Genomic DNA, 27,154 nt, shown 5'->3' with positions numbered 1-27,154 from the left:
GGCGCTTGATGCCCCAGGGCCAGGTTTCAGGAACCACTTTGACTCCATTGAGAAAGGCTTCCCGCAGCGCTTGCATCCTCGAAGGGCAGCTTGTGAGATTCTCCTAAACATTCCCCACAACCAAACCCACACTGTTCACCACTGCTAGTGAGCCACTTCCTCTTCTGGGAAAACCCACGCTCTGGGCTGCCTTCATTACAACATCTTTTTTTTTTTTTTTTTGGCTGTGTCCAAGGCATATGGAAGTTCCTGGGCCGGGGATTGAATCTGAGCAGTAGCTGAGCCCTAATCGCTGCAGTCAATGAACAGCAGCAGCATTGCTGGATCCTTAACCCACAGCACTGGGCTGAGAACCGAACCTGAGCTGCTGCAGCATCACCAGATCCTTAACCAACTGCGCCACATTGGGAACTCCTAAAATGGTTAATTTTAGGTTACATAAATGTTACTTCCATTTCAAAAAAAGAGGTGTGTGGGGGAGTGCTGAGGGAGGAGATGGCTGGAAATTCTGAGTCTTGAGGGAGCAGGGGCTAGGGCCAGGACTCCTGGGTCCTGAGGGAGCAGGAGGGGGCTGGGAACACTTGAGCACCAAGATCGGAGGAAGTCAGGCCATGGAGGGTGGTTCTGTGGGAGACAGAAGGGCAGAGGAAGCAGTCACTTCCCTGGAGGGGGGCGGGGAGAGGGGAGTTTCTGATGGAGCCAGCATCCTTCTAATGCAGGCCCTCCCTGTGGGGAACTCCAGCGTGATGGGGCGGCAGGGAGGCGGAAGGCCAGAGGGGGCAGGAGGCGGGGTCACCAGGGTCCCACACCCAGCTGCGTCAGGACAGAAACTGCACCCAGAAGGGCCGCACCTGCAGGTCTGGATTCTTGGGCCCCAAGGAGGTGAGAGCTGGGAGGTTGGACCTCAGAGCTGGAAACAACTGCATGTGTTCTGGAACGGACCGGAGGCCTGGACTTCTGGGTCCCCACAGGAGAGGGGGAGGAGAGGAGCTGAAGGCTGCTATATCTGCGTCCCAATCTCAAGGAGGACTGGACTGGTTGGGACTTTGAACGGTGACACTCTCAAGCTAGAGGAAGGAAGCAGCTGGGGGCCCCTGGAAGGTAAGGTGCTGCCTGCTTGGTTCTGAGACCGGAAGTGGCAGTTTGGGGGTGAGGTCCCTGAGAAAGCAGAGGTCACACGCACGACCTGACGTGTCCATGACCTGACCGTGTCCAGCAGGCGTTCGATCGATCCCTGGCTCTGGCTCTGCTGGAACACTGACACCCTACCCACAGCCCAGCCCTATTCCCAAACCTCTCACACAGCCCCCAGTCCCAGACCTGAGAGAGCCAGAGGGAGCCCCGGGACAGGTGAGCCCAGAGGCTGGCAGTGGAGGGGAGGGGCTGGGAGGGACTCCGACGCTGGGTGCAGGGAGGACAGCTAGGAGAAAAGGGGAGATCGGGATGGAAAGACTGCGCAAAAGATAGAGAAAGTGCCCGGAGCAGAGAGCACGACTTGGGAGCTGCTTTGGGTAAATATTTCCTCGCACCCTCCGTTTGATGCCCGACACGACTTCTGCCCGAGAGCCAGTGGGGGCCCCAGGGGTGGGGAGCATGACCGGACACACCGGGACCCTCAGGGCTGGCTCCTCACCTGAGAGAGGAAGTGGGGAGGGGGGAGGGAAGAGGAGAAAGGGACAGAAAGGGAGAGAGGAGAGAGAGACAGCGGCGGCCTCAGTCCCTGCCCCTCTCTGTCCCCTGCAGACGAGGCATGTGGGGCTACCTCTCCCTGCTTCCTGTCCTCCTGGCCATCTGGGCTATTGGTGGCCTGTGGACCGTGTGAGTGTGTTAGAGGCAAGATGGATGCCTGCACCTGGGGGAGGCGCAGCTGGGGGGCCTGGACCCCAGGGTCTGAGGGAGGAGGGGCTGGGGGCTGGACCCCTAGGTTTGAGGGAGGAGGGGCTGGGGGCTGGACCCTGGGTCTGGGGAAGGAGGCGCTGGGGGCTGGACTCCCGGTCTGGGAGCCTGGTCTCCTGGATCTCAAGAAAAGGGAGCTCGAAGCCTGGGTTTCTGCGCCTGTCAGAGGGAAAAGTCCTCGAAAGCCCTCTATTCACTTTGATGTCTCACTGACCTCAGCTTTTCTGTGGCTGTGGCCAACAAGTCCGTGAACCTCACGCAAGGTTTCCCCTACATCAGGTACTTAGAGTGCTTGTGGGGAGCGGGGGGGAGGAGGGACAGAGGAGCCCTGGCTCCGAGGAACTACAGGAGGACCCTTTATTTCCCCCAGTATATGTGGAAATCAGCCCCCTCAGAGCTGCATCTTCAGCCAGGTGCTCAACTTGGGAGCTGCTTTGGGTAAATATTCCCTCGCACCCTCCGTTTGATGCTAGCCCCACCCGACAGGGCCTCGGCCCCCAGCGTCTTCCTCCCCCAAATCCAGGAGTTGGGCTTCCACCCCTGGACCCCAAGTCTCTTCCACCCCCCCACCCCCTACCCAGTAGTCCGGGCTCTTCTTTCTCCTCCCAGCCACCTGGATCTGCATTCTCCGTTACTACCAGCTTCGGGACTGGGGGGTCGGAAAGTGGCCTAACCGGCTGATCCTGTGGACGGGGCTCCTCTCTGCGCTGGGCACCTCCATAGTGGGCAATTTCCAGGTGAGACGGAGCAGGTCAGCCCGGGTACTGGCCAGCCAGAGCCTGGGACTACAACTCCCAGCATGCCCCGGGGCGCAGGCTCCCTGTTTCGGGAGGGGCTGGACCTCGCAAGGCCTCCTGGGACTTGTGTTTCTCTTGTGGCTCTCCTGTCCTCAGAGGGATTGAGTTCGTCTGTCTGAATTGGGGCCGTTTGGGCGCGTCTTTGTAATCGGTTCGTTGAACCCTAGGAGGTTGGGGTAATTTATTGTCCCTTCCTCTCTAATGATGGAATTTCTGAGTTCACTTAGTCGTGTTTGCCGTATCAATGGAGTGTTCACTCCGTAGGAGGTGCTATGCCTTACCTTGTGCAGGTTATTTTATTTATTTATTTGTTTGTTTTTTCTTTTTTTTTTTCCGGTTTCATTGGGGGCATATGGGTGTTCCCCGGCCCATGCCTATGCCACAGCTGCGGCAACTCAGGATCCTTAACCCATTGTGCTGGGCGGGGACTGAACCGGCTATGCCACAGAGACAAGCCAAATCCTTAACACACTGTGCCACGCGGGAACTATTTATTTATGTGTTTATCTGTGTATTTGTTGTATGTATTTTTTTAATCTCTTTATCTACCTGTCTATTTATTGATTTAATTTTTTTTTTTTTTTTTTTTTTGTGGCTGCTTCTGCAGCATGTGGAAGTTCCCAGACCAGGGATTGAACCTGCGCCACACTTGGCATGCCCCACAACTGCGGCAACTTCAGGATCCTTAACTGCTAGGCTACCAGGAAACTCCTCAAATCCGCATTCTTTTTTTTTTTTTTTTTGTCTTTTGTCTTTTGTTGTTGTTGTTGTTGTTGCTATTTCTTGGGCCGCTCCTGCGGCATGTGGAGGTTCCCAGGCTAGGGGTCGAATCGGAGCTGTAGCCACCGGCCTACGCCAGAGCCACAGCAACGCGGGATCCGAGCCGCGTCTGCAACCTACACCACAGCTCATGGCAACGCTGGATCGTTAACCCACTGAGCAAGGGCAGGGACCGAACCTGCAACCTCATGGTTCCTAGTCGGATTCGTTAACCACTGTGCCACGACGGGAACTCCAAATCCGCATTCTTAACCACGAAGCTCAGTAGATATTTGTAGAATAAAAAAATGGACAAGTGATAGGAGAAATCTCATTGATTTTTGTCATCATTTTATTTTTCTATGATGTCTTTGTTTCCAAACCTCTCCCACCAAAAGGCTGGGGAAGCCACAAGGTATTTAGACAAGAGGCTGCCTCCAGCTTAATAAAAATTCCCCATCACATTTGCATAACAAATCATTCACTAATTCATGTATTCCTCACCCCTCCCCCCCCCTTTTTTTTTGTCTTTTTGCCTTTTCTATGGCCGCTCCTGCGGCGTATGGAGGTTCCCAGGCTAGGGGTCCAATCAGAGCTGTAGCCACCGGCCTACACCAGAGCCACAGTAACTCGGGATCCGAGCCGGTCTGCAACCTACACCACAGCTCATGGCAACGCCGGATCCTTCACCCACTGAGCAAGGCCAGGGATGGAACCTGCAACCTCATGGTTCCTAGTCGGATTTGTTAACCACTGAACCATGATGGAAACTCTGCTTAGCCCTTTCTTAAAACTACTATATCTCTCTCCTCAGAAGTCTTTTTTAGACATTTTCTCTTAATCGTCTCCCCATGAAATTTTTTTAAGTTGAATATTTTATTATTACACTTTTCCCTATTTTTCTGCTTCACTGTATAAAAATAGCACCAGCGAACACAATATATTGCAAAATTAAGACAGTGATATTCTTCACTGACACTGTACAACGAACAAAATTTTTCTCCAAAGCCCGTTATTTCCAGTGGGAAGTTCATTAAATACTTTGACCCAGATCCAGGGACGGCTGTAAGCAAGTTACAACATTTTATATATATAAGGCTTAAGATAACAGTGTTATCCTGGAATTACGTAATTTTCTCAATAGTTTAACCACAGATAATTTCAAGAATTCTTTTTTTTTTTTGGTCTTTTTGCCTTTTCTTGAGCAGCTCCCGCGGCATATGGAGGTTCCCATTCCCAGGCTAGGGGTCGAATCGGAGCTATAGCCGCTCGCCTACACCAGAGCCACAGCAACACAGGATCCAAGCCACGTCTGCGACCTACACCACAGCTCATGGCAACACCGGATCCTTCACCCACTGAGGAAGGCCAGGGATCAAACCTGCAACCTCATGGTTCCTAGTCGGATTCGTTAACCACTGAGCCACGATGGGAACTCCTTTATATATATATATTTTTTTTTTTTGAAGAATTTTGAATATTCCAACTGGAGCCTCGCCTACAAAGCATAGAGGGCTGTGCAAAAGATGCATAGTGTTTATCTGAAGTCATTAGGAAGTTAAGGGGTATTTTTTTCTGGTAACGTTGTTGTGTAAGTAGTTTCTCTTGCTAAAAGCTGCTTTTTAAAAATCTATCCATCACTGGAGTTCCCGTGGTGGCTCAGTGGTTAATGAATCCGACTAGGAACCATGAGGTTGCAGGTCCGATCCCTGGCCTTGCTCAGTGGGTGAAGGATCCGGCGTTGCCATGAGCTGTGGTGTAGGTCGCAGACGTGGCTCGGATCCTGTGTTGCTGTGGCTCTGGTGTAGGCCGGTGGCTACAGCTCTGATTCGACCCCTAGCCTGGGAACCTCCATATGTCCCTGGAGCAGCCCAAGAAAAATGGCAAAAAGACCCAAAAAAAAAAAAAATCTGTCCATCACTAATTTAAGACAACTATGCTAGATGAAGTTTCAAACTAGTTTATTTAGGGGTCCCCTTTCACTCCTCAATAGATTTTGTGTATTTGTCCTATGCTTCTTCACTCATTAGTTCATCCACTTCTGAAGGGTTACTGAGTGTCATCTTGATCAGCCAACCATCTTCATACCAAGATGTGTTGACAAGTCCTGGAGTTTCTTTTTCTTTTTTGTCTTTTTGCCTTTTCTAGGGCCGCTCCCACGGCATATGGAGGTTCCCAGGCTAGGGGTCTAATCGGAGCCGTAGCCACCAGCCTACGCCAGAGCCACAGCAACTTGGGACCCGAGCCGTGTCTGCGACCTACACCACAGCTCATGGCAATGCTGGGTCCTTAACCCACTGAGCAAGGCCAGGGATCGAACCTGCCACCTCATGGTTCCTAGTCGGATTTGTTAACCACTGAGCCACGACGGGAACGCCAAGTCCTGGAGTTTCTGCTAGAGCGTCATTAATTTCAGTTACTTCTCCTGATAGAGAATAGAGTTCACTAGCAGCTTTCACACTTTCCAAAGCACCAAACTCCTTGTTTGTTCAATTTTGCCTCCACTTCAGGCAGACTGCAGTAAACAACATCTCCCAAAGCTTCCTGTGCAACATTGCTGATTCCCCCTGTTCCAATGCCATTTTCTGTTGTTATCCATTCATGTGTGTCTGTGAATTTTCGCACCAAGAGCAGAGCAGGGCCAGTGTGCAGCAACTGGACAGCGCCCGCCCGCAACCCCCAAGGCCAGGCGCTGTGGGTGCAGAGGCAGCCATAGGTTGGAGACCGCAGCCTGCAAACTCCAAGCGGCTAGCAGTGCCATGTTCGCACGGGTGCCCCAGGAAATTTTTAATATTTAAAAATTTTAGGAGTTCCCACTGTGGCTCAGCAGAAATGAACCTGACTAGTATCCATGAGGATGCGGTTTTGATCCTTGGCCCCGCTCAGTGGTTAAGGATCCTGAGTGACTGTGAGCTGCTGTGTAGGTTGCAGATACAGCTGAGATCTGGTGTTGCTGTGGCTGTGGTGTAGCTGGCAGCTGCAGCTCCAATTTGACCCCTAGCCTGGGAACTTCCGTATGCCATGGGTGAGGTCCTAAAAAGCAATATAAAATAAAATAAAATAAAACTTTAAATATAATACATACTGTATTTGTAAGCCACAAATCATTGTAATAGTTAAGATTTTTTTGACCTTCCAAGAACCAGTTTTTACCCCCTTCGTGGCTATAATCTGCTCTCTCCCACCCAGGTTGAGAATGAAGGATTATTTCGCTAGCAGGTATGAGGCTCAAATATGTGCCAGGCACTGTTATAGGGAGGGAGGCCAACCAGTGAATATGGCAGTGAAAAGCAGATTTAAATTTGTGGCCCCAGGAAGCCAGCAGCAGCCAATATACCCAATCAATAAGCCAGTTGTCAGGTATGGCAGTTGTTTTTTGTTTTTTGTTTTTTTGTTTTGTTTTGCTTTTTAGGGCCGCACACACAGCATATGGAGGTTCCCAGGCTAGGGGTTGAATCGGAGCTGCAGCTGCCAGCCTACACCACAGCCACAGCATCGCCAGATCCAAGCTGCGTCTGTGACCCACACCACAGCTCACGGCAACGCCAGATCCTTAACCCAGGGATCAAGGCCAGGGATTGAACCTGCGTCCTCATGGGTGCTTGTCAGGTTCGTTTCCGTTGCGTCATGACAGGATTTCCAGTATGGCCATTGTGAATCCCGGTCCCTGGCGTTTTCCCAGCCTCTCCCTGCAGGCTTTGTGGCCATGGTCCTCCCACCCGTGTTCACGTCTGCTCCCTCCTCCTCCTAGGAAAAGAACCTGCGGGCCATGCACCTGACAGGGGCCTTTTTTGCCTTCTTTGTGGGCACCCTCTACTTCTGGCTGCAGCTCCTCTTCCTCTGGCGGATGAAGAGCGTGCCCCGGCCTGGGGCTCCCTGGATCGGGCCGCTCCGCCTGGGCCTCTGCAGCATCTGTACCATCCTCACTGTGGCCAGTATCCTTCCTGGGGCAGGGGGCAGGGGGCAGGGGCTGGGGGCGGATCTTCATTGGGGTGGGTCTTCTAGGTGCTATTGTGGGGGCCCCTTCCTTTCCCAGACTTGCTCTCTGTGCGGAATTACAGCCGAGTGGTCAGCATGCCTACCCTGGGGGGTCATGCTGCCTGGGTTGGAATCCCCCTCCATGGACTAGCTGGGTGAAACGTCGCTGGTTTCTGAACTTCTTGGTGACTCAGTGTCCTCATGGATCAAACATGGATAGGAGTACACAGAATGTCAGGCATGAAGATGACACATGTGACGGGTCTAAGATTGGCGCCTCGTGAGCAACCAGTGAATGGAGAGAGAACCATAAACCAATGACCGCAGTCCCTTTGGGAATGCTGGGTGTCACGCTGGCTAAGACTGGGGACAGAGGTTTGGACAGAGAGCAGGAGGTGGGGTGTCTCATGGCCAAGAACCGGCAGGAAGTTCCATGGCAGAGCTGGCGGTGGGCTGCAGGCGGCTGGCACAGGGTCTTGCCGGGTCTGTGTGCCCATGACGTCATGTTAGTAGCTTGAAATGGCGGTGATGGGACAAGTTTCTCCCCAGAAACTGGCAAATGTCACCAGAGCCGGATGCTGCAAATCAGAGCGGGTTGTTATATGTTTAGCAACACGCCACTGGGTGGAGCCTGCTTCCAATCCAGTTTAAGATTTTTTTCACCCTCCAAGAACCAGCGTTTACCCCCAGACAGCAATGATCTGCTCAGCACACCTCTGGGTGAGCCAAACCACCCAGACAGAAGGCTCAGCCTTCTGCAGGTCTGGCTGCAGAACCAGCACGTATCCTCTCCAGCAGCACAGGTGACACTGAGATCTAGGCAGCCCCTTTCCACATCCCTGATAATTTTGGCTGCAGGGTCTTTGTTCTGTGGGCCTCAAATGTCTCTTGGCTGTGGGAAGGGGGCACAGGACCACGAGATGGTCAGCTGAGCGTAGTAAGGGCTGGATGGCTGCAAGGAAGGGTCTGAGACCTGGCACATTTTGAGCTGGTCTTGCGGAACCAGCTGCCTTTGGGTTGGGACGTTGCGGGGGACACTGCAGGTGCATGTGGAGGGGGGAAAATCCATCCCAGCGAGGAGACAACGCTGCCGGCAGGGCCAGAGATGAGGATCTCCAGTGCTAAGTGAGGGAGTAGAGAGTCGTAAAGGGCTGGGACTGCACGAAGCCCGAGAAGGGCCTGGGCACGCCAGTAGAGAGAGATGCCAGGCCAGGAAGAGATGGGCCAGGGAGACAGGACAAGCCTTGGGGTGACCCGCCGGCCACAGGGATGGGGGTGGGGTGGGTGAGGGTGAGCCCCCAGGGTGCAGGCGTGGACAGTGGTGTCACGGAGGTGAGGCATCCAGAAAGAGGAAGCTGTTTAAGGGAGAAGGTGGAGTCTGCTGGGGAGTGAGCAGGAGGGGCCTGTGGGCCCCGGGTGTGGGGAAGGAGCATAGCCTGAGGCTGGTGGGAGGGGTGGGACTATCCTTAGGAAACCCTGCACTCTGGGAGGTGGACGCGAGGTAGTCCGTGGGGAGATGGCAGAGCCTGCGGGCGACAGCAAGGTAAAAGCCTTGTTCTGGGATATTGGGAATGCTCGCTACAAATGGGAGAATGTTCAAGGGAGAACATTCGGGAACCAGCCTGCGATGGAGACGGGGGTGGAGGGCGTCCCTGTGCACGTCTAGGACCTGCCGGGGAGGGTGTCATGAGAGGGGACCCAGAGACGGTCTCGGCCTGTCCCCAGCCAGGCCGCGGTCCTCGCTGAGGTGCTGTGCCCTTGACCTTGTGCACAGTGGTCGTGCTGCACGTCTGGCGGATGCGCTCCGTCTCGGCCGCCTTGGAGTGGACTGTGGCCATGCTGCTGTTCGTGCTCTTCGGCCTCTTCGCCGTGGACTTCTCTGGCCTGGACGGGTGCACCCTGCGTCTGCGACCATGCTTGGGCCCCCTCAGCCCCCCGCCAGCCTCCCCCGTGCCCCTGCAGGTCTCACTGTGACCCGCCCAACAGCCGGGCAGCCTCTCGCCTCCTGTTGCTGCCCTCTGGTTCCGCCCTGCCATCAGGGCCACCCAGGAAGAGAGCCCAAGGCCAGTCAGCCATCCCTGATCGAGGATATTTATTATTATTATTATTAATTTTCTTTTTTGCCGCCGGTGGAATCAGAGACACGGACGCAGGCAGGATCACGCGAAATCAGAATTCCTTCCGGAGAGCAAATCCGTACAGAAGGTTGTGGGGGGGGAAGGGAGAGGACCAGGGGAGGGGGGCCCAGGAAAGGGGGAGTTGGGGACACAAGGACAGATGGCCCTGTCTGTCCGGATCTGCTAAGCCACCCCAACCAGCCCCCATCCCTCCCCCACCCCCCACCCCCCGCAGAGAGACTGATCAATAAATAAAATAATAAATTAATCAATAAATAAAATAGAAACAGCTCCCCACCCCCAGTCCCCCCAGAACCACCCCCCTGGGCACGGCCCCCTGACCCCACCCCTGCAGGGCAAGGCCAGTTCCTTGTCTCCCCCTCCCTACTACTCCTTAGGCCCTATTTACAGATTCACAGTTGGGGGGCAGGGAAGGGGGGTGGAGGGGGCGCCCCTCCTTCCCCGGCCCCCTGGGGTCAGGGCAGGGGGGTCCCGTTGGTGGCCAGGAGCTTCTTGTCCTTGGGGGGGCCTCGGCGGGGAGAGCTGCTCAGGTCTGGGTCTGGGCGGCCGGGCGGGGGCTGCAGGCTTCGGGGTGGGGTACCCGCAGGCCGGGTCTGGGCGCCGTTCTTCTCGTCTGTGGGGAGGAAGGGTTTAGCCTCAGGGACCCCAAGGCTGCCAAACCCCAGGGACAAGCCCCAACAGGGGAGGCGGCTGCCAGGGGTGGCACATGCAGCGCCCAGACCTGGCTTCCCCAGAAGGACAGGGCACTCGTCCCAGCCTAGGGCTTCGGGGATCGGGCCAAGCCTAGCTCAGGGGGGTCCTCGGACTCCGGTTACAGTGCGGTTTGCTGAAGGATGCTTGTCTTGGCAGCAGATAAGCTTCGAGACCCCCAGACCATGGATGAAGGCCCCCCCCCTTACTCTCCACTGGTTGTTAGGGGTCCAGGGAAGCCCCCCGCAGGTTGCCTGGGGGTCCTGGGCTTCCCCAGCTGGGCCTGTGTGACTGGGAGCACCTTTCTAAGGGGCCTGACTGCCCCAGACGAGGGGTCTGCGGCGGCAGGACTGGTTTCCAGTGATCATCCAGCAGTTTCTATAGGGCCCGGAGCAGTACCTGAGGTCCAGCCGTTAAGAGACACTGAATGCAGGGGGCCTTGTTGCCATAGCAACCAATAAAGCGTCCCCTCTTTGGGGCAGACCTGGGGCTCCCCCACAACCCCACTGAGAAGGCAGGTGGCTCGGGCCCGGGGTGTCTGGGGGTCCTACACCTTGGAGGGGCTGCCCTTCTAGGAACTCTGGTTGTCCAGATCAGTGTTCCTTGGCAGCGGGGTCTAGAGACGTGCAGGGGGCCTTCCTCGCCCTGCTGGTGCCCATGGGGGCATCCTGTGCACTGTGGGACTGTCCCAGCATCCTGGCCACCACCTACAAGATGCCACTAGCAGCCCCTCTCCCCCCAAGCTGAGACAACCACGGTCCTGGGGGGACCATGGTAGCCTGAGCCATGCCCCCTCCAAGGATGTCCGCCCTGATGCCTCGAGCCTGGGAGAATGTCGCCTTATCATTTTGGATAATCCCTCTGAGGTCTTAAAAGAACCTTTCCCGACTGAGGTCAGAGGGAGACAGGACCAGAGAATGATGTCAGGGAGATGCAGTGTCCCCCTCTCTGAGGACGGGGGAGGGAGCCCTAAGGGGAGGAATTCAGGGGCCTCTTGGAAGGTTGTCCCCACCCCCACCCTGAGCCTCCAGGAAGGCATGCGGCCCGCGCCCTGGGCACCTTGCTGCTACCCCAGCAAGACTGTGCAACCTCTGACTTCCAAGACTGCGTGACAATAAAGTGATGCTGTTTGAACCACGGAGCTTGTGGTGGTTTGTGACCTTGGCCTTATTGTCCCCTGGTTGCTAGGGAATCCTGTTCCTGTTGACCAGGGCTCATGGGCACAGGGAAGAGGTGAGGCCGAGTCCTTGAAAGCTGGGCGTCTGCAGAAACAGTGCCCAGCTGGCCCGGGTTTTAGCATCGCAGGGCCCTCCCAGTCCAGGGCAAACCAGGATGGGGCCACCCTCCTCCAGAGCCCAGCCCAGGGGCTTCTGGCAGCAGGAAGCCCTGCTTTCTCTGACACAGAGGCCGGTTGTCCCCCTTAGGGACCCCTGGTGGTCCCCTCCCCAGCAAGGCTTTCTCGGACTCAGGAAAGCCTGGTTCCCTTGGAGCTCAGGCCCCAGCTTTTCTACGAGCCTGCTCCCAGCACCACGGGTGGGACCTAAAGGCCACACAGCAGGCAAGTCCTGCGGCCCCACAGCTGCAGCCTTGCCCGGAACACAAACCCCTGCCGTCCTTGGCCACCAGGGAGCCTCCCTCCGCCCCTCGGGGGCCCCAAGGTGCCTCCCACCTGCCAGGGCCTGCACAGACGGCTGGTCGTGAGTGCTCAGCAGCTGGGCCTGGATGGTCTCCACAACCCGCTTGAACCGACGGCTGGGGCCTGGGGGGCGGGGAGACAGACCAGTGAAGGAAAAGAAAAGCCACGTGGGAGTACCAAGAGGATTCAAACCTGCACACTTTCTCCTCCTGTCTGGGCCTCCTGCCTCCCCTTTCTGTTTTACTGTTTATTTTTTTTTGTCTTTTTAGGGCGGCACCTGCGGCATATGGAGGTTCCCAGGCTAGGGGTCGAATCAGAGTTATAGCTGCTGGTCTACACCACGGCCACAGCAACACCAGATCCAAGCCTTGTCTGCGACCTACACCATGGCTCACAGCAAGGCTGGATCCTTAACCCACTGAGTGGAGCCAGGGCTCGAACCCTTGTCTGCATGGATCCTAGTCAGGTTCATTACCTCTGAGCCATGGTGGGAACTCCTGTCCTTCGTTCTTCGGGTACTTGCTCTAGTGGGCCCCCGTCTGAACTGCCTTTTCACTCTGAAGATACCGTTGAGAGGTTACCGTTCAGAATGGGACCACACAAGGCTGCAGACAAGCCTCTGCAGATTGAATGCTGAACTGAGGGCCATAATGGAAGCAATTTCTGGAGTTCCCATTGTGGCTCAGTGGGTGAAGAACCCAACACAGTATCTGAGAGGATGTTGGATTCGACCCCCCGCCCGGGAACTTCCATATGCAGCAGGGGCAGCTTTAAAAAGAAAAAAAAAATTTTTTTTTTATTAAACCTGGGAGGATCCACAAACGAGTTTATGAATAGCTTACCAAGATGGGAGGCCGCTGGTCTGACCAAACTGACCACAGCTGAAATTCAGAGCCTGACAGGAATTTGGGCCCCCCTGAGCCAAAGGAGGGGGGAGTAGAACATTCCAGCGAAGGGGAATGAGTCTGTCCGTCCTCTGGTATCATGAGGTAGCCACCCAATTCCTCACGGAATTAAAGAAAACTGCCTAAGAGTTTCCGTCGTGGCTCAGTGAAAACGAATCTGACTAGGAACCATGAGGTTGCAGGTTTGATCCCTGGCCTCGCTCTGTGGGTTAAGGATCTGGGGTTGCCGTGAGCTGTGGTATAGGTCACAGATGTGGCTCGGATCCAGCTTGGCTGTGGCTCTGGTGTAGGCCGGCAACTGTCTTGACCCCTAGCCTGGGAACCTCCATATGCCACGGGAGCCGCCCTAAAAAGCAAAACAAACAAACAAAAAACTGTCCGAAAAATAAAAATAAATAAGGAAAATGAATATAATAAATAAACCGTCCCTGTTTTATGCGTCTAATCTTTTTTGTTTGTTTGTTTTTTCAGGGCTGCGCCCACAGCATATGGAGGTTCCCAGGCTAGGGGTCCAATTGGAGCTGCAGCTGTCAGCCTACGCCAGAGCCACAGCAATGCAGGATCCGAGTGGCATCTGCGACGTCCACCTCAGCTCTCGGCAACACTGGATCCTTAACCCACTGAGTGAGGCCAGGGATCGAACCCGCAACCTCATGGTTCCTAGTCGGATTCGTTAACCACTGTGCCACGATGGGAACTCCTCCACATCTAGTCTTTAGAGGACCAGAAGTGTGGCTCCAGAAATAACCCTAAGCTCACCAATCATTTTACTACTCCCAAAATCTCCCCCCCTTTTTTTTTTCACTGCCATACCTGCAGCATATGGAAGTTCCCATGTCAGAGGTTGAATCGGAGCTGCAGCTGGGGCTTATGCCACACTCACAGGCAACGCCTGATCCAAGCCGCATCGGCAACCTTCCCCACAGTTCAACGGCAATGCCAGATCCTTAACCCACTAAGCGAGGCCAGGGATGGAACCCACCTCCTCATGGCTACTATGCAAACTACTACATTTAGAATGGGTTAGCAGTGAGGTCCTGCTGAATAGCACAGGGATATCCAGTCTCCTGGGATAGAACATGATGGAAGATAGTATGAGAAAGGGACTATCAGGTGTGTATATGCCCCCACCTCTGTCAGGATGGCCCTCATTAATGAGTCCACAAATCACCACCACTGAAGAGCGGGTGGAGGAAAGGGACCCCTCCTGCACTGCTGGTGGGAATGTAAACTGGTACAACCACTGTGGAAAACAGTATGGAGGCCCCTTGGAAAACTAAAAACAGAACTATCAAATGACCCAGCAATCCTATTCTTGGGCTTACATCCAGACAAAAAGCATTCATTGAATAAGACACATGCACCTGCATGTTCATCACAGCTCTATTCACAGTCGCCAAGACATGGAAACAACCTAAATGTCCACCAACAGATGAATGGATTAAGAAGACATTGGGAGTTCCCATCGTGGCGCAGTGCTTAACGAATCCGACTAAGAACCATGAGGTTGCGGGTTCGATCCCTGCCCTTGCTCAGTGGGTTAACGATCTGGCGTTGCCATGAGCTGTGGTGTAGGTTGCAGACGTGGCTCGGATCCCGCATTGCTGTGGCTCTGGCGTAGGCTGACAGCTGCAGCTCCAATTGGACCCCTAGCCTGGGAACCTCCATATGCTGCAGATGTGGCCCTAAAAAGACAAAAGACAAAAGACAAAAAAAAAAGAAGAAGAAGAATAGTAATAAAAGAAAGGAAATTAAAAAAGAATGAATGAATAAATAAATAAAAGGGAACATATACACATAACTGTGTGATGGGGTCACTTTGCTGTACTGCAGAAATTGACATAGCAGTGTACGTCAACTCTAATTAAAAAAAAGAAAAAAGAAAAAAAAAATAAGATAGTCTCTCCAGATTTTAGTAACTTGAAACTTCAGAGTTTTGCTGCATTAAGTTAAATGATGGGAATCCACTGACGATCCAGATCATTCCCAAATAAGATGCCAGAACATTACTTAGAAAAGAAAAAAAAAAAGAACATTATTTACTGAATATAGGCTTCCTTTGACAGAGAAACTGAAGGTAATTAGGACTACATAATAAATATGGTTGGTGCCACACTAAGACATTTTCTATAAAAAAAAAAAAAAGGCACATGGTTTCTAGAAACCATTAAGAGTAGTTATAAGTTTGCTAATCTAACACAATCTTGATGTAAAGGACCGTTCATAACTGCTTCCTTTTCAGGTTCTGCTTGTTTGTTTGTTTTTGGCTGCCCTGTGGCCTCTGGTATTCCCAGGCCAGAGGTCAAATCTGAGCCGCAGTTGCAGCAACACTGGATCCTTTAACGCACTGTGCCTGGCTGGGGATGGAACCTGCGTCCTGGCACTGCAGAGATGCTGCCCATCCCATTGCACCACATAGGAACTCCTCTTCTTTTTCTTTCTTTTTTTTTTTTTTAAGGGCTGCACCTGTGGCATACGGAGGTTCCCAGGCAAGGGGTCGAAACAGAGCTATAGCCACTGGCCTACACCACAGCCACAGCAACTCAGGATCCAAGCCACGTCTGCGACCTACACCACGGCTCATGGCAAGCCCGGAGCTTAACTCACTGAGCAAGGCCAGGGATTGAATCTTTGTCCTCATGGATACTAGTCAGATTTGTTTCTGCTGAGCCATAATGGGAACTCAGGAACTCCTCTTTCTTCAGTATTGCTAGAAACTAGGCTTTTAAGTTAAGAATTAAAATATATATGTAATTAAAGCTATAGGAGTTCCCTTGTGGTGCAGTGGGTTAAGGATCAAGTGTTGTCCCTGCTGTGGCATGGGTCTGATTCCTGGCCTAGGAACTTCCACATGTCTGGGGCAGGGCCAAAAAAAAAAGCTACTAAAATGAGGAAAACTATTCGTTATGCAATGCAAGGAGGGGAGTGGAAGGCCTATTTTCAGTAAGACAAGGTTTGAGGAGGAAGGGAAATACCTTTTATTACAGGAAAAGAAACCCTGAGGAAAAGTTTTGTATGTGTTCACGATTGGCTAAGACCAGACTGAATTTCATGAAGTAAATGCATTTTAATACTGAACTGTTACAAAGCGAATTTGGTTTTCTCTCTACTAAGAGAACAAAGTTTTCTTAAAATATTGATCTGCTTTTGACAAGAGACGGTAAAGTTTCTTTAGTCATCTCAACTTTCTGTATTTGCTTTTGAAGTCATTTATTGTCACTTTTGTTAAGTGAATGTAGAGACCTATGATCCTCTTGGACCAGGTGTTTTGAAATTTTTTTGGTATCTGGACAAACTCTTCAAATATCAAATTCTAATCAAAGTTCGTTCTTTCTTTTTTTTTTTTGGCTGTGCCCATGGAATAGAAGCTCCCGAACCAGGGATTGAGCCTGTGCCACAGCAGTGACTGGAGCCACTGTGATGACACTAGATCCTTAAACTGCTGAGCCACCAGGGAACTCCATAGCGGAAGCTCTTTTGACCTTTGACCTCAAGCTAACTTTGGGATGCTTTGGAGAGGGCCCCTGGAGGATCCCCAAGAGAGAAATATTATCCAAATTCGGCTTCCTTAGTTATTAAATTACATGGGAAGCAGGACAAATGAATGATGGTAAAGCCTCTTAGGCTCTGTCACACAGATACATGTAATCAATACAGATATTCTAGACAAAACAGAGAATTCGTAAAAATTTGGTATGTCCTGATAAAATATTATCAGCCCTACTTCTAGAAATTATCTTAAAATGTATGTCATAGAAGTAATCAAGTTTATTTGTCAGTGGCATTGTAATCAGGTCTTAAATGTTGATTTTTTAAGTCTTTTGTCATTTAAAGACAATTATTATTGTACTCTGATGCCTTTGAAGAAAAAAAAAAAAGCTTCATCTTCAGGAAGATTCACAAAAATAATTTTTTTTTGCTATTGTTATCTTATTATACTTTTTTTTTTTCTGCTTTTTAGGGCCAAACCTGCTCATATGAAAGTTCTCAGGCTAGGGATGAAATTGAAGCTGCATCTGCCAGCCACAACCACAGCCACAGCCACACAGGATCCAAGCTGCCTCTTGGACCTACACCACAGCTCATGGCAATGTCAGATACTCAACCCACTGAGTGGGGTCAGGTATTGAACCCATGTCCTTGGGGATACTAGTCGGGTCTGTTACTGCTGAGCCACGACAGCAACGCCTATTGTACTCGAGTATGTTACCAAAGACCTCTGTTTTCTAGATCTCTCTCCTTTTAAATGGCTTGACAACACTATTCCTACTCCAGGATGATTTAAAGTCAAATAAGATTGTTTTAAAATAATGTCAGAATGCTTTAATATCAAAGTTAGGAGGCTAGATAATTTTTTTGACTTTTTTTTTTTTTCTTTTTAGGGCTGCACCTGTAGCATATGGAAGTTCCCAGGCTAGAGGTCAAATTGGAGATACAGCTGCCAGCCTGCACCACAGCCACAGCAACGCCAGATCCGAGCTGCATCTGCGATGTACACTGCATCCTTAACCCACTGAGCGAGGCCAGGGATCGAACCTGCATCCTCATGGAGACCAGTGGGGTTCTCAACCTGCTGAGCGACAATGAGAACTCCCCTATCGGCCTTTCAATAGTATGACCAACTGCCCAGGATCTTTGTTAATTCATGACACGTCAAGAATCACGTTTCTTTTTCGTTTTTTGTCTTTTTTAGGGCCGCACCTGCGGCATATGGAGGTTCCCAGGCTAGGGGTCGAATCGGAGCAGTAGCTGCCAGTCTACACCACAGCCACAGCAACGTGGGATCCGAGTCATGTCTGTGACTTACACCACAGCTCCCAGCAATGCCAGATCCTTAACCCACTAAGTGAGGCCAGGGACGGAACCCGCAACCTCATGGTTCCTAGCTGGGTTTGTTAACCACTGGGCCACGACGGGAACTCCAAGAAACACATTTCTGCTGTTTGGGATCCTGGTCCCAGCTTAGGGGAGTTACGAAGAAATGGTTGACTTAGGAGGTTCTCTGCTTATACCTTTTTACTGACATTGCTGTCCACAAATAATGAGGGGGCACGATGCCCATGTAAAGTAAAAGTGGCATGAGTCCCACCCGACAGCTTGGAACTGATTGTTAGTCCTCACCAGACATCTGCCTCGTACAACCTCGTGAGGGAAAAGAAAGAACCAGGCTCCCAAAGCCCAACATCCAGAGACAGGATGGATGCGGGGTAAGCAATCACTTTGGCGTCGAGGAACCAAATATGTGATACCTAATGCTTTTTTTTGGCTCTTTAGGGCCACACTCGCAGCACATGGAAGGAAATGACCAGACTAGGGGTCGAATCGGAGCCAGAGCTGCCAGCGTACGCCACAGCCACGGCAACACCAGATCTTTAACCCACGGAGCGAGGCCAGGGATCGAACCTGAATCCTCATAGATCCTAGTTGGGTTCGTTAACCACTGAGCCACAAAGAGAACTCCCTGCTTTTTTTTTTTTTTTTTAAATTCACTTTTTTCATTGCATTTTTTTTAAGTTAACATTTTTTATTTTTTGGCTGCACCCATGGCATGTGAAGTTCCCTGGCCAGGGACTGAACCCAAGCCACCGCAGTGACAGTGTGAGATCCTTAACTGGCTATGCCACAAGGGAATTCCAAATTTTTATCTTTCTTTGATGGACTGGTAATTTTCATTGACAAGATGACTTGGGGGGAGAGGGAAAGCCCTCCCACCCTGTGGAACCCAGTCCCCCCGCCCCAGCAAAGGACTCTTTCCTTTGCCTCAAAAACTACCTCCCTTTGTTGGGGCTGGACATAAATCCAGGGTTTGCAAAGGGGCCTAAGGAAGGTTTGACTTAATGATATGTGGAGTTCCTGCTGTGGTGCAGTGGGTTAAGAATCTGACTGCAGGGAGTTCCATTGTGGCTCAATGGTAACAAACCAGACTAGTATCCATGAGGACTTAGGTTCGATCCCTGGCCTCGTTCAGTGGGTTAAGGATCCGGCATTGCCATGAGCCATGGTGTAGGTCACAGACGTGGCTCGGATCCCAAGTTGCTGTGGCTGTGGTGTAGGCCGACAGCTGCAGCTCCAATGCAACCCCTAGCCTGGGCACCACATATGCCATGAATGTGGCCCTAAAAAGACAAAGACAAAGAAAAATGTTTCTGACCGCAGTGGCTTGTGTTGAGGGTTCAACCCCTGGCCCAGTTCACTGGGTTAAGGATCCGGCATTACTTCAGCTGTGGCTCAGATTCAATCCCTGGCCCAGGAACTTCGATGTGCTGTGGATGCAGCCATTAAAAAAAAAGTGTGTTTTTTTTGTTTGTCTTGGCAACGCCTGTAGCATGCAGAAGTGCACAAGATCCTGGGCCATGGATCGAACCTGAGCCACAGCAGTGACAACACTGGGTCCTCAACCCACCGAGCCTCCTTGGAACCCCTTGTTTTTCCTTTTTTCCCCCTTATTTCCATTTATTTATTTATTTATTTATTTATTTATTTAGGGTCTTTTTGCCTTTTCTAGGGCCGCACCCATGGCATATGGAGGTTCCCAGGCTAGGGGTTGAATCAGAGCTATAACCGCTGGCCTATGCCAGAGCCACAGCAACGCGGGATCTGAGCCACGTCTCCGACCTACACCACAGCTCACGGCCACACCAGATCCTTAACCCGCTGAGCAAGGTCAGGGATCGAACCCGCAACCTCAAGGTTCCTAGTCGGATTTGTTAACCACTGCGCCACGACGGGAACTCCACCCCCTTATTTTCTTTTTAAATGGGTTCTATGGCTTGTTAATTTCTACTTGAGGCCACAAGGTCCCAGAAATATAAGAAAAAATGGGAGGAAAAAAAAATCTTAAAACTGAGAAAAGTCAACCAAGAAAAAGAAGAAAAAGGAGCCAGGATTCACTCTGGCGATGGAACTCCACAGCATCCCACAGCAGCTTGGTTAAAACCTGTAGGGCTGGCTCCTCTCCAGGTCCGCCACATTAAGATTCGTGGCAGACAGCAAACACAGATATGCCTCCATAGGAGGACTCAGAAACCAAGCAGAATTGGAAGCAAGGGATTTCTCTAATTTTCATTACTTGTTCCACTTTTTTTTTTGGCCACGTGGAAATTCCCAGACCAGGGATTGAACCTGTGCCACCGCAGTGACAATGCTGAATTCCTAACTGCTAGCCCATCAAGCAGCTCCACTTGTGCCAGCTCTTATTATTATTATTATTTTTGCTTTTTAGGGCCACACCTGCAGCATATGGAGGTTTCTAGGCGAGGGGTCCAATCAGAGCTACAGTGGCTGGCCTACACCACAGCAATGCAGGATCCGAGCTGCGTCTGTGACCTCCACCACAACTCAGGGCAATGCCAGATCCTTAGACCACTGAGTGAGACCAGGGATTGAACCCATAACCTCATGGTTCCTAGTTGGGTTCATTTCCGCTGCACCACGTCGGGAACTCCCCATTTGTGCCAGCTCTTGATTGATCATGGCTGCCTGCAGTTTCTGAGGCTGCGGCGGAGCTCAGCAGAACAGAGTGCTGTGATTGACTGGTGATGTCTGCTCTGAGTGCAGAAACGATTTCACAGCAGCACCCCACAGTCTTAAACCTGGAAGAGCCCTGGGCTTTGAGGTCAGGAGGCCTAGGTTGTGCCCCAGCTCTGTCTCAATCTGTAGTGACTTTGGTCACATCAATATACCTCTTTAGAACTCAGTTTTCTCTGTAAAATGAGTGATTACTAACACCTCAAAGGCTGCTGGGATGCTTCAAGGAAACAGTGAGGGTAAAGCACTTGGCAGGTTGTGCAGGAGAGGATCGGGGTGGCTGGGAGAGGAGGGGGCTCGCGGAGTCAGCACCACCTCCTCCTCCCTCTCGTGCTGCCATCCTGGGCTGCTGCCCGCTATCCTCTGTCTTGAGCATCCCAAACGCCAGGCTGGGGGCGTCGAGTCAAGGGAAACTTACCGGAAATGAGAGTAAAGGTGACAGAGTAGATGCCACCACCACCACTGCCGTCCCGCCGGGGGGAGGGGTCTGGACCCTCAGAGGAGCTGATGTCCACCTGGAAGCGGACGGGCTTCTGGAAGACGGAGGGGCCACCGCTGGCCTTATATTCAGCCCTGAAGCTGGTCTGAGACAGCACACTGTGACTCAGGCTGGGGATCTGAGGGGTGGGGGACAAAAGCGGGGAGTGATTTCAGTGACCTGACTCCAGAGAAGGGCGAGACAGCCCTAAGACCAGCTCTGCCCAAGGAGCTGCAAGTCCCCTTAGCCACCAGGGGAACAGAATCACAGAAAGGCATCAGGAGACCCCATTGCCTGGTGACATTTGTCCTTTTCTCTGTCCTACAAATAGGGCATCGGAGGCGTGACTGAGTAACTGAACCCCAAGGTAACAAGGACACTCCTATCTGGTGCCAGCCCCAGGCTCCAGGATCACACGAAACAAACACCTTCCTTCCTGCATAAGCCCTGCCTAGAGTCACAGATGTCTCAGGAACCACGTTCCGCAAGCCTCCAGAGCAGAGAATCACAGGAACCAACCGACAGCCCTAAAATCCACGGAAAGAGTAGTTCCTTTTGCCAATCTCAGGCCCGGTGGAGGGGAATGGCAACTCACCCGACCCTGGATGATCCTAATCCAGGATCCTATTTCCGCTACTTCCACCCCCAGGGCACAATAAACCTCTCTGGCCTCCATGCCCCAACCCAACTCTGGCTGAAAACTACAAATCCCATAAGCCCCAGGGGGCACCCAGGCCAGTGGGACGGTGGTGAACCGCAGAGGCTGCTGGGATTCGGCGTTCTGTGGCGGCCAGGCAGACTTGGGGACCCAGGCCCCTCACCGACAGGAAGGCATGGACGATGTCCGCTTTGATGCTGCTGAGAGGTTTGTCCTTTAGCACGAGGAATATTTGTTCTTCTTTATCCAAGGAGATGAAGTTCCCGAACCAGGAGCGTTTTGCCAGCCTGAGTGGGAGAGGATGGTTGGAGGTGGGTGGGGAGGGGGGCTAAGGGAAAGACCTCCCCCCATGCCGTCTTGTTCCCTCCCTGTCAGACTCACTCTGGAGAGGACTCTGGCGTCAAACTGGACATCTCCTCGGCAGTGGGGACTGGGGAGGAGAGAGCACAGGCAGCACCCGTCCATTATCCTGGCGTCACGGGCCAGCAGTGGCCCCCAACCAGGAGTTCCAGACCCCAGTGTCGACCCACCTCCCGGTAGCTGCACCAATTCCTTCTAGAGAGGCACCCCCGGTTAGGCCACGCCTTCTGGGCGGGGCTTGCTAGCCTTGAGCCAACAGGCAGGTGAGCCAAATACTGAAGGGGCGTGGCGTGTCCTTCAGACCGATCCTCCTCCAGAGTTGGATGCCCCCCTCTTGTCTCCCCAACACCTGAATCTCCTAGACCGTGGGAATCTAGGCCCCCAGGCTCTTCCCTCCTGGGAACCCAGACGTTCCCCGCCAGCCACTTCCCCACCTTAGGACTTAGGAGTCCACGTCCCCAACCCCTGAGCTCCCAAAGGACCCACGTACCCTGCATCTTGCGCCGGTGAAAGCGAGGGGAGCCCAGGAAGCTGTTGCGGATGGAGTTGAGACGACTCCTCCAGGCGGCTCCCCCGACGCCACCGCCGGGGCTGGGGGGCGGCGTTGTCCCTGGGGTCCCAGTGGGGCTGGCCCGGGGCGTGTGCAGGGGCGAGTGCAAGGGGGTCCCCCCGGAGGATCGTGGGGAGCCTGGGGGGCCAGGCAGGGGTGTGGAGCGGGCACTGGGGGGCGGGGGCTGCTCCCCGGCGCCCCCACCCCTGGGGCCCCGAGAAGGCAGTGTCTGCGTTTTGGAAGTCGGTGAGCCCCCACCCCGTGCCTCATCTCCAGCCCCGGGCTCCGGTGAGAAGGAAAAGACTGGACTCTGCGAAGTAGTGGAGTATGGTGAGAGATGGACTACAACTCCCAGAAGGCTTTAGCCCCCCCCCCAACACACACCCACAGAGATGCACTCCAAAGCATGCTGGAATTTGTAGTCCAATGATTTTCCCCCCAGTTCCCATTGTTGGGGTGCAGAGACTTTTCCTGTCATGCCCACTGGCTGTAGACCCAGCAGTAACTAGTACACAGTAGGGACGCAACTAGATTTTGTCAAATGAATAAGTGGAACCCTTCGGACACACTGGAAACCCAATCCTATGAAGGTGGGAACCGGCCAATGGTCTAAAACACTAATGAGGCCTTGGGTCTTTGCCCTTGAGGAACAAGGAGGCAATGTCTTGAGACTCATGGGCATTGAAGTTTCTGCTGCTCCCTCTTTGCTACACGGGGCCTTCATCCCCTTATCCCTTCTCAGTTCATTTGGGACCTGGGCTTACCCTTGGACTGCTCAGAGGGCTGGAGGACAGACCAGTGGAGGCTCCACTGACACTACGGGATCTGTTTCCAGAATAGATTAAGAAAAGAAATTAAGTGGGAGGGGTCCAGAAGGCTCAGCTATCCTCTCCCCTCCATGCTCCTTGAAATGAGGAAATAAGGCCCAGAGAGGGGAGGTGACTTGTCCAACCACACAGCACCTTCGAGGTCGGGATGGGGTCACAGCCCTGCACTCTCCACCCAAGACTGTGGATCCCACTGGAGGGGTGGGGGCTCCCACCTCTGGCTGTGCTGGGCCATCTCCAGGGCCCGTCTGGTGGGCACCGGGGAGCCGCCACCCCCGGCATCCGTGATGCTCAGGACTTCCATGGACTTCCGCTCTGGCCGCCGCTTCCCGTGACGGCTCAGCATGGGAGAATCCACACGCTTCCGGGGTGGGTCTGAGGGCCAAGCGTTTCAACCCAGTCAGAAGACCACACTGGCCCAGCTGTACGTGGCACTCACACAGATGGGGAAGTTGAGGCTCAGAGTGGAGAGGGGTTTTGACAAGGGTCCCAGAGCAAGTCAGGGAGTCTAAACGCAGAAGCTCAAGGCCTGCAGCCCGTCCCTCCCTTGGAGATCTGGGGTCTGGATTCCTAGCCCTGCCCTTCTCACCAGCGTCATTCCGGGGAGGCAGGTCCTGGTCCTCACAGCTGGGATACCGCTCCTTCCGATCCAAAAGCAGATAATATATCATTTTTTCTTGGTTCTCCCTATGTGGGGGGAGTGGGTGGTAAGAGAACATGGGTCAGAGGTCAGGCCCCAGAGTTGGTCTCACCCCTTCCCTGTGGCTGTGGCTCTGTGGGGTTCAGTCCACTGTGGTTCCATTCTCCTGCGTATCAGTAGGGATGGTCTCTGTCTCAGAGTACATCTCAGCCTCATTTTACTCAATAATAGTAATAATGACACTGACATCTGAGCACTTACTATAAGTTAGCATAATGTGAGGCATTACATTGGCCTTAGCATCTGTTATGTTTTGTCTTTTCTCATCTTCTTTTTTTTGTTAATATATTTTTCAGCACCACATCTTTTTTCCTCTGGTCCTATCACTCCCTTGTGGCAACAGCCTTCTATTGGCCTGGTCGCCAGGTCACAGAAATCTGCACGTGGAAGGACCCCCGACGCGCCCCCTGTCGGCTGCCCTGGGAGCTGCAGCAGCTCACCCCGAGGGGCCAGGGTGAGTGTGGGGGTGGGGGTGAGGGTTAGGGTGGGGGTCTTACTCCTCGCTTCGCAGCTCACGATGCAGCCGCTCGCGGTCCCTGAAGCAGCCCAGTGAAGCCATGCTCTCCAGGACGTCAGGATCCAGTTCTCCGTTTGATGGCAGGCTCCGCATAGCCACCCGTCGGCCTGGGGCTGGCTCCAGGCAAGGGTCCGGCTCGTGTTTCCCACCCCTGGGGAGAAGAATCACTGGGAACCGGGCATTTCCTGCACTGTAGACTCAGGGGCCCCGGGTCCCGGCCTGCTCCTTTCTTGGGAACCCAGGAGTCCAGACCCCAGCCCCTCTCCCCTCAGACCCAGGCGTCTAGACCCCCAGCCCCTCTCCAGAAAGACCCAGGAGTCGGGGGCCCCAGCGCCTCCTCTACCTCTGTCTTCCTCCCCTAGTACCCAGAAGTCCAAGTCCCTACCCCCTCCTTATTTAGGACCCTCAGCATCCCACCCCTTGCTTTGGGGGCCCTTTATATTCGGGGTCCTTCCCTTCCCCCAGGGGCCCAGATGTCCACCGTCCCCATACTCACAGGTACCAAGGGTGTTTCTGAATTTGCTCCAGCTGTGAAGGGCATGGGTTGTAGAGAAGCCGAAGTGAGGTCGTTTGAAAACAGTAGGCGCGCAGTGAAGTTGATGGGGTGGTGTTGGGGGGGTCCCTGGGGAGCCCCCCCAACCACCAAGCGCAAGATGAGGCTCATGTCTCCCCCTAGTGGCGGCTGCGCGGCGCAGCCTGACTGGACCGGCCGCCCCACATCTCCCGCATGCGCAATGGCACCCTGTCCCCGACCCCGCCACCGAAAGACCGGTGTGCGCCTGCGCCTTCCCTCTGTGAGGCGGGGGGTTCCCTCCGCCCCAGTTTGGAGTGGCAGCTTGGCGGGACCCCGACCCCGGGGTGGGGCTCGGCCAGAGAGCCCCCTCCCAGCCGTCGCCCCAGGGACTGATAGGCAGGTTCTGGAAACCCATCTTCATGACTCCCCTAGGGATTCTGTCCCCATCACCCACCGTCCCTCCATCTGCGTGCCCCAACTCACGCTGAGCCTTTTCTCCGGCTCCACTTCGATCATCCCTCTTAGGAGGCTCTGGCAGTCTGGAGGAATGAAGTGGGGCATGTGGAAGACGCCCCGTTTCACCTTCTCCAGCAGCTGGCGGAGGTTGTCATCGTCGAAGGGCAGAGCTCCCTGGCAGAGAAAGAACAGGCGCTCTTACACGTGCGGCTTGCTACACCCCGGGCGAATGTCTCTGCACTTCAGGGCCCTGACGCGTTTAGTCCTCACCACCAGCCCCGGGGAGGTGGGGCGCTATTATTATGTCCACTTGACCGATGGGGAAACCGAGGCAGGGAGCCATCGGCAATTCACCCAAGGCTGCCTGGCCCCGAAGCACGGAGTGAGCATTTGGCAAAGAGCAGTCTGGCAACAGCGCTTAAGAGGCTGGGCTTGCAACCTGGGAGGCTGTCCTATAAAGGAGCCTCTCCCCAGTTAGGGAGGGGTGATCCATTCATTCAACCACAGGTGGGTGCTGCTTAGGGGTGAGGGATCTAGAGGAAACAAAACCCCCCTGCCGGCCCTACAGCTCACACCCCAGAGTGGGAGATGCTGGCAAGAGAGCAAATAGTAATAGCTGTGGAGTGACACAGGGCTGGAGGTGACACAAGCACAGACCCAGACTGGGCCACGGGGGGCCTACCGGAATCTGGGAGTATATGTTGCAAGTTTGATGGTGTCCCCCCAACATTCATGTCCACCTGGAACCTCAGAATGAGACCCTGTTTACAGAGGTGGTCTCTGCACATGTAATCTGCTGAGGACCTGGAGATGACATCCCCCAGGCTTTAGGGAGGGCCTGGAAGAGGAGGGGAAGCACAGACCCCATATCCAAGAGGACACGGGTTCGATCCTGGCCTCGCTCAGTGGGTTAAGAATCCAGCGTTGCTGTGGCTGTGGTGTAGGCTGGCAGCTACAGCTCAGATTTGACCCCTGGCCTGGGAACCTCCATTTGCCACGGTGTGGCCCTAAAAAGAAAGGAAGAAAGGAAGAAAGGAAAGGAAAGGAAAGGAAAAAGTCATGAGAAGATGGAGGCAGAGACTGGGACAATGCAGCTGTAAGCCACGGAGAGGTCAGCAGGTCACGTGGGGCTTTTGGCCTGACAGGGGCACCAAGGCACTGTGCTTAAGGGTCCAGGTGCTGGAGTTCCTGTCATGGCTCAGTGGGAACGAATCTGTCTGGTACCCATGAGGATGCAGGTTCGATCCCTGGCCTTTCTCATTGGGTTAAGGACCTGGTGTTGCCGTGAGCTGTGGTGTAAATTGCAGATGTGGCCCGGATCTAGCGTTGCTATGGCTATGGCCTAAGCCAGCAGCTGCAGCTCCAATTGGGCCCCTAGCCTGGGAACCTCCATGTGTCACACCTGCGGCCCTAAAAAGACCAAAAAAAAAAAAAAAGGTACTGGTGCTGGAGTTCCCATTATGGCTCAGTGAAAACAAATCCGACTGTTATCCATGAGGATGTAGGTTCGATCCCTGGCCTTGCTCAATGGGTTAAGGATCCAGCCTTGCTGTGGCTGTGGTGTAGGCTGGCAACTATAGCTCCCATTCCACCCCCAGCCTGGGAACTTCCATATGCCGTGGGTGCGGTCCTGAAAAACCAAACAAAACAAAAAATTAAGAGTCTTGGTGCAGGCTGCCACATGGAGAATCCGTGCTGTGCTGCTTAGAGCCGCAGGACCTTGGGAGAGTCCTACCACTTCTCCAAAAACGGCAATGGCCAGCAAGAG

The 27,154-nt window shown here is 53.4% G+C and overlaps 2 protein-coding genes across 7 annotated transcripts in view; one reads left to right on the top strand and one right to left on the bottom strand.

Moving 5' to 3' along the window:
* Positions 1-970: 970 nt before the first annotated feature.
* TMEM150B (transmembrane protein 150B) lies at positions 971-9,633 on the top strand. 5 transcript variants are annotated; one of them, XM_047790668.1, is made up of 8 exons: positions 971-1,101; positions 1,217-1,350; positions 1,744-1,818; positions 2,116-2,175; positions 2,267-2,334; positions 2,506-2,633; positions 7,204-7,387; positions 9,205-9,631. In XM_047790668.1, exons 3-8 carry the CDS (start codon positions 1,751-1,753, stop codon positions 9,402-9,404), a joined length of 708 nt encoding a protein of 235 aa, XP_047646624.1. In that variant the 5' UTR covers positions 971-1,101; positions 1,217-1,350; positions 1,744-1,750; the 3' UTR covers positions 9,405-9,631. The 5 variants fall into 5 exon arrangements, with proteins under 5 accessions (XP_047646624.1, XP_047646626.1, XP_047646622.1 ...); XM_047790669.1 differs by having other exon boundaries at positions 1,082-1,101; positions 1,220-1,350; XM_047790670.1 differs by lacking the exon at positions 1,217-1,350 and having other exon boundaries at positions 973-1,101; positions 7,282-7,387; positions 9,205-9,633.
* A 102-nt stretch (positions 9,634-9,735) lies between these two features.
* The window catches only part of BRSK1 (BR serine/threonine kinase 1), a 30,387-nt gene continuing 12,968 nt past the window's right edge, over positions 9,736-27,154 (bottom strand). Inside the window, exons 8-19 of one of the 2 annotated variants that reach the window (XM_047790664.1) lie at positions 25,414-25,560; positions 24,913-24,944; positions 24,397-24,567; positions 23,789-23,886; positions 23,415-23,574; positions 23,137-23,197; positions 22,313-22,682; positions 21,844-21,892; positions 21,626-21,749; positions 20,745-20,943; positions 11,928-12,017; positions 9,736-10,181 (exon numbers count right to left, since the gene is read on the bottom strand). In XM_047790664.1, the coding sequence (XP_047646620.1) occupies positions 10,024-10,181; positions 11,928-12,017; positions 20,745-20,943; positions 21,626-21,749; positions 21,844-21,892; positions 22,313-22,682; positions 23,137-23,197; positions 23,415-23,574; positions 23,789-23,886; positions 24,397-24,567; positions 24,913-24,944; positions 25,414-25,560 (1,659 nt within the window). In that variant the 3' untranslated portion in view covers positions 9,736-10,023. The remainder of the gene's footprint in view (positions 10,182-11,927; positions 12,018-20,744; positions 20,944-21,625; positions 21,750-21,843; positions 21,893-22,312; positions 22,683-23,136; positions 23,198-23,414; positions 23,575-23,788; positions 23,887-24,396; positions 24,568-24,912; positions 24,945-25,413; positions 25,561-27,154) is intronic. The other variant, XM_047790665.1, reaches the window with a different exon arrangement.

Source organism: Phacochoerus africanus, chromosome 8 (genome assembly GCF_016906955.1).
Source record: "Phacochoerus africanus isolate WHEZ1 chromosome 8, ROS_Pafr_v1, whole genome shotgun sequence".
Taxonomy (NCBI): domain Eukaryota; kingdom Metazoa; phylum Chordata; class Mammalia; order Artiodactyla; family Suidae; genus Phacochoerus; species Phacochoerus africanus.
This window is presented reverse-complemented; position numbering and strand designations above follow the sequence as displayed.